The 9,940-nt window shown below is 50.7% G+C and overlaps 1 protein-coding gene across 2 annotated transcripts in view; it reads right to left on the bottom strand.

Annotated features, from left to right (window-relative positions):
* The window catches only part of LOC118670592 (gasdermin-C-like), a 75,389-nt gene that overhangs the window by 24,862 nt on the left and 40,587 nt on the right, over window positions 1–9,940 (bottom strand). The window contains exons 12-15 of one of the 2 annotated variants that reach the window (XM_036337656.1): window positions 9,556–9,600; window positions 8,999–9,019; window positions 6,760–6,804; window positions 1,694–1,714 (exon numbers count right to left, since the gene is read on the bottom strand). The exons of the other annotated variant lie outside the window; for it this stretch is intronic. Coding sequence (XP_036193549.1) covers window positions 1,694–1,714; window positions 6,760–6,804; window positions 8,999–9,019; window positions 9,556–9,600 — 132 coding nt within the window. The remainder of the gene's footprint in view (window positions 1–1,693; window positions 1,715–6,759; window positions 6,805–8,998; window positions 9,020–9,555; window positions 9,601–9,940) is intronic. 2 annotated transcript variants of the gene reach the window in all.

The raw sequence follows: 9,940 nt of genomic DNA, 5'->3' as shown, positions 1-9,940 counted from the left end.
ACTTTCTGCCCTACGCCTGGGTGGTTTCACATTTCACATAGAGAAATTTTAAAAGTTCTGAAATTCCTAAAAATCATGTTTACTAAATACTTGACAAGGGCCAGGAGTCCATGAAGGAATGGGGCAGAGGGAAAGCGTCCCATTATAGGAGACCCCAAGATCATGGTGACCAGGAATCCAAGGATTAGAGACTCCAAGGCGAGAATAATCAAGTGTGTGGTTTTGATGATGATGTGAGTAAATTCCCAAGAGGACAGACTGCAGTGGGGCGAGGCATGGACAGCAGGTAGGGAGTGAGCAGGGTGCAGAAGATTCTTTAAGGAAGTGGGCAGTGAGGGGACACAGGGTGGGAAGAGGGGACACGAGTGAGTCAGGGGTTATGAGGTGGCAGAGATCTGACCTTGTGGTCAGGTCAGGGGAAGGGTCCAGGTGAACTGGAGAGAGGGAAGATGGATTTGGCTCAGCCACCTTATTAGACACTTATCTCCATCAGCTCTGGAGCTAAGATCTCACTTCCATTTCATAGATAACATGGAGGACAGAGGAATTCTTATTTTCTCCAAAGCCACAAAGCAAGCAACTTATTGAACTGTTCTTTGTATTAGTTTACACTATGAGGTGATAGGAGGATGAAATTAGTTCACGGAAGTGCAATGCTCACTGCGCTGGGCCATTCTTTGTAAAAGTTCCTGCTAGTCACCCTTAGGCCTGAGCTGTAGAAACAGACAAGCTTCGTCCACCCCCTAGTGGGCAGGAAATGACTTGCAGAAACGGCTGTGAGGCTAGCCTTTGGAATCTAACTCCATTTAGTTCACACTTGTCAACACTTTCAAAACATAATTTTGTCGATTGAGTTCAGCCACTGACCCCACAAGACTGGAGACTTCATACTCATTCCATCCATAGCCAGTGACAGGAGGTCACTGACAGCAGGACCCATCCTTCACCAGATGTTCCAGTGAGGACGATAGTGAACAGAGAGTGTGAACACGTGTGTGTGCGAGAGAGAGAGAGAGAGAGAGAGAGAGAGAGAGAATGTTGTATGTGGGGAGGGAACCCCCAGTCTCCAAATAGACATATCAGGTTGACCTCTACCTGACACTCAACATTTGGCCACAAAGGCACCAAGGACCCTGAGCTGGTTGTTGCATGCACCCACAAATGAAGGAACTAATTAAATAATTAACTAATAATGAATTAATGAATGAATGAATGAATGAATGAATGAAGAAATGGGTGAGTGAATGAAAACTGGGGCTAAGGAAAGTATAAATTCAAAAATAAAACTCGGTTTTCTGAGTTGCTGGAACCTCCATGTGGGTTCTGAGACTGGGTCTTCCCTACCCAGCAGGCTTCAGGTCCCTCTCAGTAAACACCTAGTCAGAAGGGTTGCTGTATTCTTTATAGAAAGAGTGGCCTTCTCCCTTTCTGGTCTGCCAAATTTGCTTTAGAGACACTTCCAAGGGTTCTGCCCTCTACTGCCACCCTCCTCTTCCTGAACTTCTTCTTGCTCCTTGCCAGTCCATCCCTCCAACTTCCAACCTTTCCTGACCATTCCCAACCCTTTCTTACCCTTCCCATCCACAGACCTATGGCCACTCCCCGGGGGACATGGTGGCAAGGCAGGTCTCATCTACCCTGCTCACCAGATGAGTACAATGACCCTCCCCAACCCCAGCAAACACACACTCACCACTGGGAGGTTCGTCAGTGCCTAGAGAGAAATCAAATGAACACCCAAAAGTAATCTCTGAAGACTCTCGGTCTGTCTACCTTCTGCCCTCTACTCCCCGACCCCTCTTTCCATCCACAACTGCCCTTTGCCCAGGGAACCAGAGCCCAGTGGCTCAGATGAGGACAGCAAAGGCAATCACGTGGGGTTCGGTTGTACAACAGGGGCCTCGTGGAGGGATCACATCCCACTTTACAGTCTCCTGTCCACTTAAGGACTGTGGTTGACATATGCCTGATGTTGGAAAGAGGAACAGAAGTGGTCACTCACAACAGCTTAGTCTCTGCTTCCCCAACACACACACTCCTACCCCAGTACTCAAAGGAGAGAGGATCTTCCTGAGACCAGGGTCCTGTGTGGGTCACAGCTTGAGATGAGGTGGTGGAGGAGCCTGGCTGGGGAAGTTTTCCCTGAGGGTCTGTTGGGGCTGAGCCCCAGCAGCATGTTTATGGGTCAAAGATGGTCAAGGGCTCAGCGGGGCCTGAGGTCCAAGCAGAGAACCTGACCAACTCACTGCTGGAAATCTAAGACATATACGCTTCGCTTTGCTGTACTTATCTGTGTGGAAAGAAGATAGGTCAGCAGAGCAGGGTATCCCTGCTAGATAGCGCCTCTCACATCCCAGCGCCTGCAGTCCAACACTTCCTCCTCTGGCCAGGTGTGCAGCTTTGCTCAGGGATCCTGGGGACCCCTTGCATCAGAATCACCTGGGAGACTTGTGGAAACTCATTAGAGTCCCTGACCTCACTCCATACCTTCTGCACCAGGCTCTCTAAAAAGGAAGCTAGAACCTGCAGTTTCCATAGGCACCGGATGATGGTTACCCACTCTAGTCTCACATTGGAGAACTGCCTTGTCCAAGGAAAAGAAATCGGCTCCTTCCCGCCCTTGTCTTCCTCTGGGACTCTCCTCCCTCACACATCTACTCCCTTCCTGCCCTCCTCCTGGGTGGTTTTCACATTTCACATAGAGAAATGTTCATAGTTATGAAACTTGCCTAACAATCATATTGACGTGTTTGACAAGGGCCAGGAGCCCATGAAGGAAGGAGGCAGAGGGAAAGCAGTCCCATTACAGGAGACCCCAAGACCATGGTGATGCAGTATCCAGGGAGAAGAGAGTCCAGGCGGAATAATCAAGTGTGTGGTGTTGATGATGATGTGAGTAAATTCCCAGGAAGGACAGACTGCAGAGGGCGAGGCATGGACAGCAGGTAGGAGTGAGCAGGGTGCAGAAGATTCTTAAGGAAGTGGGCAGTGAGGGGACACTGGGTGGAAGAGGGGACATGCGTGAGTGAGGGGTTGTGAGATGGCAGAGATCTGACCTTGTGGTCAGGCCAGCGGAAGGGTCCAGGTGAACTGGAGAGAGGGAAGATAGATTTGGCTCAGTCACCTTACCAGACATTATCTCCATCAGCTCTGGAGCTAAGATCCTCACTTCCATTTCATAGATAACATGGAGGACAGAGGAATTCTTTTCTCCAAAGCCACAAAGCGAGCAACTTATTGAACTATTCTTTGTATTAGTTTACACTATGAGGTGTTAGGAGGATGAAATTAGTTCATGGAAGTGCAATGCTCACTGCACTGGGCCATTCTGTGTAAAAGTTTCTGCTAGTCACCCTTAGGCCTGAACTGTAGAAATAGATAAGCTCGTCCACCCCTAGTGGGCAGGAAATGACTTGCAGACATGGCTGTGAGGTTAGCCTTTGGAATCTAATTCCATTTAGTTCACACTTGTCAACACTTTCAAAACATAATTTGGAAGTTTGAGTTCAGCCACTGACCCCACAAGACTGGAGACTTCATACTCATTCCATCCACAGCCAGTGACAGGAGGTCACTGACACCAGGACCCACCCTTCACCACATGTTGCAGGGAGGACTTTATAGTGATCAGTTAGTGTGTACACGTGTGTGTGTGTGTGTGTGTGTGTGTGTGTGTGTGTGTGTGTGTGAAAGAGAAAGAGAGAAAGAGAGAGAGCGAGTGAGAGAGAAAGAGAGAGAGAGAGAATGTTATATGTGGTGAGGGAACCCCCAATATCCAAGTAGACATATCAGGTTGACCTCTACTTGAGATTCAACATTTGGGCACAAAGGCACCAAGGACCCTGAGCTGGTTGTTGCATGCATCCACAAATGAAGGAAATAATCTACACTAATAAAAGAGAAAAATGGTAATTGGCATACGACGCTACCTTTTCATTGGCTAATCAGGGCTATATGCAAATTAACTGCCAACTAAGATGGCAGTTAACTGCCAACAGAGATGGCAGTTAATTTGCATACGTAGGCACAATGCATGGAGGTGAAAGGGAAAGCAGGAAGAAAGCCCCCTGCCACTGACAGTGATTGGAAACCCAGGGGGGAGCTAAGGGCTGGGGGGCAGGGCAAAGGCACGGCATTTGCCCTGCCCCCCAGCCATGATTGGACAATCAGGCGCCTTTGCCGCCCTGGCCAGTGATAGCAGGAAGTAGGGGTGGAGCCAGCGATGGAGCTGGGCACAGTCGAAGCTGGCAGTCCCAGGAGCTAGGGGTCCCTTGCCTGGGCCTAAAGTGGAGCCCACGATTGCGGGGCTGCTGCAGCTGCGGGTCCCCGCTGCCCGGGCCGGACGCTTCAACCAGAGGCGTCCTGCAGGGGCAGGGGCTGAGCCACGCAATCAAGGCACTCCCCGCTGCCACTGCAGGTCCCCGCTGCCCGGCCTGACCCCTAGCCCAGAGGCATTAGACCTGGGAAGGCGCGGAGCCTGCTACCGCGGGGAGCTGGGGGTCCCCTGCCCAGGCCTGACACCTCTGCCGGAGACCTCAGGCCTGGTCAAGGGGCCGATCGGTGATTGGTGATCGGAGGGTGATGAGGGTCAACTCCTCTGCCGAGGCATCAGGCCTGGGCGGGGGCGGAGATGGGGATTGGGGGGATATGATGGTCCCCTTGCCCAGGCCTGAAGCCGGGGTCAGAGGCGCCAGGCTTGGGCGGGGGGTGGAGCAAGCGATCAGAGGGAGATGGGGGTCCCCTGCCCAGGCATGATTCCTGGGCCAGAGGCCTCAGGCCTGGGTGGGGGCCAGAGCCAGTGATCGGGGGGAGATGGGGTCCCCTGTCCAAGCCTGACACCTCTGGCGGAGGCGTCAGGCCTGGGCAAGTGGCGATCAGGCGATCGGAGGGTGATGGGGGTTTACGCCTCTGGCCGAGGCATCAGGCCGGGGCAAAGGGGCAGAGCCAGCAATCGGAGGGGTCTTGGGGTTCCCTGCCCAGGCCTGATGCCTGGGCCGGAGGCATCAGGCCTGGGCTGGGGCAGAACCAGTGATGGGGGGAAATGAGGGTCCCCTGCCCAGGCATGACGCCTCTGTCAGAGGCGTCAGGCCTGGGCAAGGGGCCGATCCTGTGATTGGAGGGTGATGGGGGTCAACGCCTGAGGGCTCCCAGTATGTGAGAGGGGGCAGGCTGGGCTGAGGGACACTCTCCCACCACACAGTGCAAGAATTTCGTGCACCAGGCCCCTAGTTAATTAATAAAGAAATAATGAATGAATGAATGAAAACTGGGGCTAAAGAAAGTAAACATTTGAAAATTAAACTCAATTCTGAGTTGCTGGAAACCTCCAATTTTGGGTCTTCCCTACCCAGCAGGCTTCAGGTCCCTCTCAGTAAATACCTACTCAGAGGGGTTCCTGTATTCTTTATAGAAAGAGTGGCCTTCTCCCTTTCTGGTCTGCCAAATTTGCTTTAGAGACACTTCCAAGGGTTCTGCCCTCTACTGCCACCCTCCTCTTCCTGAACTTCTTCCTGCTCCTTGCCAGTCCATCCCTCCAACTTTCCAACCTTTCCTGACCATTCCCAACCCTTTCTTACCCTTCCCATCCCACAGACCTATGGCCACTCCCGGGGGGACATGGTGGCAAAGGCAGGTCTCATCTACCCTGCTCACCAGATGAGTACAATGACCCTCCCCAACCCCAAAAACACACACTCACCACTGGGAGGTTCGTCAGTGCCTAGAGAGAAATCAAATGAACACCCAAAAGTTAATCTCTGAAGACTCTCGGTCTGTCTACCTTCTGCCCTCTACTCCCCGACCCCTCTTTTCCATCCACAACTGCCCTTTGCCCAGGGAACCAGAGCCCAATGGCTCAGATGAGGACAGCAAAGGCAATCACGTGGGGTTTCGGTTGTAAAACAGGGGCCTCATGGAGGGATCACATCCCACTTTACAGTCTCCTGTCCACTTAAGGACTGTGGCTAACATATGCCTGCTGTTGGAAAGAGGAACAGAAGTGGACACTCACAACAGCTTAGTCTCTGCTCCCCAAACACACGCACTCCTACCCCAGGACTCAAGAAGACAGGATCTCCCTGTGGTCAGGGGCCTGTGTGGGTCACAGCAGTGAGATGAGGAGATAGTGGAGGAGCCTGGCTGGGGAAGGTTTCCCTGTGGGGTTGCCAGGGCTGAGCCCCAGCAGCATGTTTATGAGTCAAAGAGGGTCAAGGTACACCTATGTTCATAGCAGCACGATTTACCATAGCTAAGATTTGGAAATAGCGTAAGTGCCCATCAGCAGATGAGTGGATTAAAAAACTGGGGACATCTGCACAATGGAATGCTATGCTGCTGTAAAAAAGAAACTCTTACCATTTAAAACAGCATGGATGGACCGGGAGAGTATTTTGCTAAGTGAAATAGGCCAGTCAGAGAAAGATAAATATCACGTGATCTCACTCATTTGTGGAATATAATGAACAACATAAACTGATGAACAATAGAGCCAGAGACATAGAAGCATCAAAGAGACTGTACAACCTGAGAGGGAAGGCAGGGGAGGGTGGGGGGTAAGAGATCAACCAAAGGACTTGTATGCATGTATATAAGCATAACGCATATGCACAGACAGTAGGGGAGTGAGGGCATGTGCTGAGGGATGGGAACAGCCAGGGAGAGGTTAATGGGAGAAAAAGGAGACATATGTAATACTTTAAACAATAAAGAATTAAAATTTACAAAGGGGAGGTCAAGGTCTAAGCATTATGGCCAACTTACCTCCTAAAAGGGTTTTCTCATCATCATCATCATCTGTATATTCATCTATAATGTGAAGAATGTCCAAGTGGGAAGATGCCAAATCAGCAGAGCAGGGTATCCCTGCTGGAGCCTCCCCCATCCCAGCACCTGCAGCCCCTACACTTCCTCCTCTGAGCCTGGTGTGCAGCTTTGCTCAGGGATCCTGGGGACCCCTTGCATCAGAATCACCTGGGACACTTGTGGAAACTCATTAGAGTCCCTGACCTCACTCCGTACCTTCTGCACCAGGCTCTCTAAAAAGGAAGCTAGAACCTGCAGTTTCCATAGGCACCGGGTGATGGTTACCCACTCTAGTCTCACACTGGAGAACTGCCTTGTCGATGGAAATGAAAGCACATTCTTCATACACTTTGTCTTCCTCTCCCAGACACATCTCTTCCCTACACATCTAGGCACTTTCTGCCCTACGCCTGGATGGTTTCAATTTCACATAGAGAAATTTTAAAAGTTCTGAAATTCCTAACAATAGTTTTACTAATTACTTGAAAGGGCCAGGAGTCCATGAAGGAAGGAGGCAGAGGGAAAGCAGTCCCATTATAGGAGACCCCAAGAACATAGTGACACAGTATCCAAGGAGAAGAGAGTCCAAGGCGGGAATAATCAAGTGTGTGGTTGTTGATGATGATGTGAGTAAATTCCCAGGAGGACAGACTGCAGTGGGGCGAGGCATGGACAGCAGGTAGGGAGTGAGCAGGGTGCAGAAGATTCTTTAAGGAAGTGGGCAGTGAGGGGACACGGGGTGGGAAGAGGGGACACGGGTGAGTGAGGGGTTGTGAGATGGCAGAGATCTGACCTTGTGGTCAGGCCAGCGGAAGGGTCCAGGTGAACTGGAGAGAGGGAAGATAGATTTGGCTCAGCCACCTTATCAGACATTTATCTCCATCAGCTCTGGAGCTAAGATCTCACTTCCATTTCATAGGTAACATGGAGGACAGAGGAATTCTTATTTTCTCCAAAGCCACAAAGCAAGCAACTTATTGAACTGTTCTTCATATTAGTTTACACTATGAGGTGTTAGGAGGATGAAATTAGTTCACGGAAGTGCAATGCTCACTGCACTGGGCCATTCTGTGTAAAAGTTCCTGCTAGTCACCCTAGTTTATGAACAACATAAACTGATGAACAATAGAGCCAGAGACATAGAAGCATCAAAGAGACTGTACAACCTGAGAGGGAAGGCAGGGGAGGGTGGGGGGCCTGAACTGTAGAAACAGACAAGCTTCGTGCACCCCCTAGTGGGCCGGAAATGACTTGCAGACACCGCTGTGAGGCTAGTCTTTGGACTCTAACTCCATTTAGTTCACACTTGTCAATACCAGAAAACATAATTTGGAAGTTTGAGTTCAGCCACAGACCCCACAAGACTGGAGACTTCATACTCATTCCATCCACAGCCAGTGACAGGAGGTCACTGACACCAGGACCCACCCTTCACCACATGTTGCAGTGAGGACTCTATAGTGAACAGTGAATGTGTGTTTGTGTGTGTGTGTGTGTGTGTGTGTGTGTGTGTGCATGCCACGTATGTGTGTGTGAGAGAGAAAAAGAGAGAGAGGGAATGTTGTATGTGGGGAGGGAACCCCCAATCTCCAAGTAGACATATCAGGTTGACCTCTACCTGACACTCAACATTTGGCCACAAAGGCACCAAGGACCCTGAGCTGGTTGTTGCATGCACCCACAAATGAAGGAACTAATTAATTAATTAACTAATAATGAATGAATGAACAAATGGGTGAGTGAATGAAAACTGGGGTTAAGGAAAGTATAAATTTAAAAATAAAACTCGGTTTTCTGAGTTGCTGGAAACCTCCAATGTGGGTTCTGAGACTGGGTCTTCTCTACCCAGCAGGCTTCAGGTCCCTCTTAGTAAACACCTAGTCAGAAGGGTTGCTGTATTCTTTATAGAAAGAGTGGCCTTCTCCCTTTCTGGTCTGCCAAATTTGCTTTAGAGACACTTCCAAGGGTTCTGCCCTCTACTGCCACCCTCCTCTTCCTGAACTTCTTCTTGCTCCTTGCCAGTCCATCCCTCCAACTTTCCAACCTTTCCTGACCATTCCCAACCCTTTCTTACCCTTCCCATCCCACAGACCTATGGCCACTCCCCGGGGGACATGGTGGCAAAGGCAGGTCTCATCTACCCTGCTCACCAGATGAGTACAATGACCCTCCCCAACCCCAGCAAACACACACTCACCACTGGGAGGTTCGTCAGTGCCTAGAGAGAAATCAAATGAACACCCAAAAGTTAATCTCTGAAGACTCTCGGTCTGTCTACCTTCTGCCCTCTACTCCCCGACCCCTCTTTTCCATCCACAACTGCCCTTTGCCCAGGGAACCAGAGCCCAGTGGCTCAGATGAGGACAGCAAAGGCAATCACGTGGGGTTTCGGTTGTACAACAGGGGCCTCGTGGAGGGATCACATCCCACTTTACAGTCTCCTGTCCACTTAAGGACTGTGGTTGACATATGCCTGATGTTGGAAAGAGGAACAGAAGTGGTCACTCACAACAGCTTAGTCTCTGCTTCCCCAACACACACACTCCTACCCCAGTACTCAAAGGAGAGAGGATCTTCCTGAGACCAGGGTCCTGTGTGGGTCACAGCTTTGAGATGAGGTGGTGGAGGAGCCTGGCTGGGGAAGTTTTCCCTGAGGGTCTGTTGGGGCTGAGCCCCAGCAGCATGTTTATGGGTCAAAGATGGTCAAGGGCTCAGCGGGGCCTGAGGTCCAAGCAGAGAACCTGACCAACTCACCTGCTGGAAATCTAAGACATATACGCTTCGCTTTGCTGTACTTATCTGTGTGGAAAGAAGATAGGTCAGCAGAGCAGGGTATCCCTGCTAGATAGCGCCTCTCACATCCCAGCGCCTGCAGTCCAACACTTCCTCCTCTGGGCCAGGTGTGCAGCTTTGCTCAGGGATCCTGGGGACCCCTTGCATCAGAATCACCTGGGAGACTTGTGGAAACTCATTAGAGTCCCTGACCTCACTCCATACCTTCTGCACCAGGCTCTCTAAAAAGGAAGCTAGAACCTGCAGTTTCCATAGGCACCGGATGATGGTTACCCACTCTAGTCTCACATTGGAGAACTGCCTTGTCCAAGGAAAGAAATCGGCTCCTTCCCGCCCTTTGTCTTCC

Source organism: Myotis myotis, unplaced genomic scaffold, assembly GCF_014108235.1.
Source record: "Myotis myotis isolate mMyoMyo1 unplaced genomic scaffold, mMyoMyo1.p scaffold_m19_p_16, whole genome shotgun sequence".
Classification (NCBI taxonomy): domain Eukaryota; kingdom Metazoa; phylum Chordata; class Mammalia; order Chiroptera; family Vespertilionidae; genus Myotis; species Myotis myotis.
Note: the sequence above shows the minus strand (reverse complement) of the source record. Positions and strands in the feature narration are given on the sequence as shown.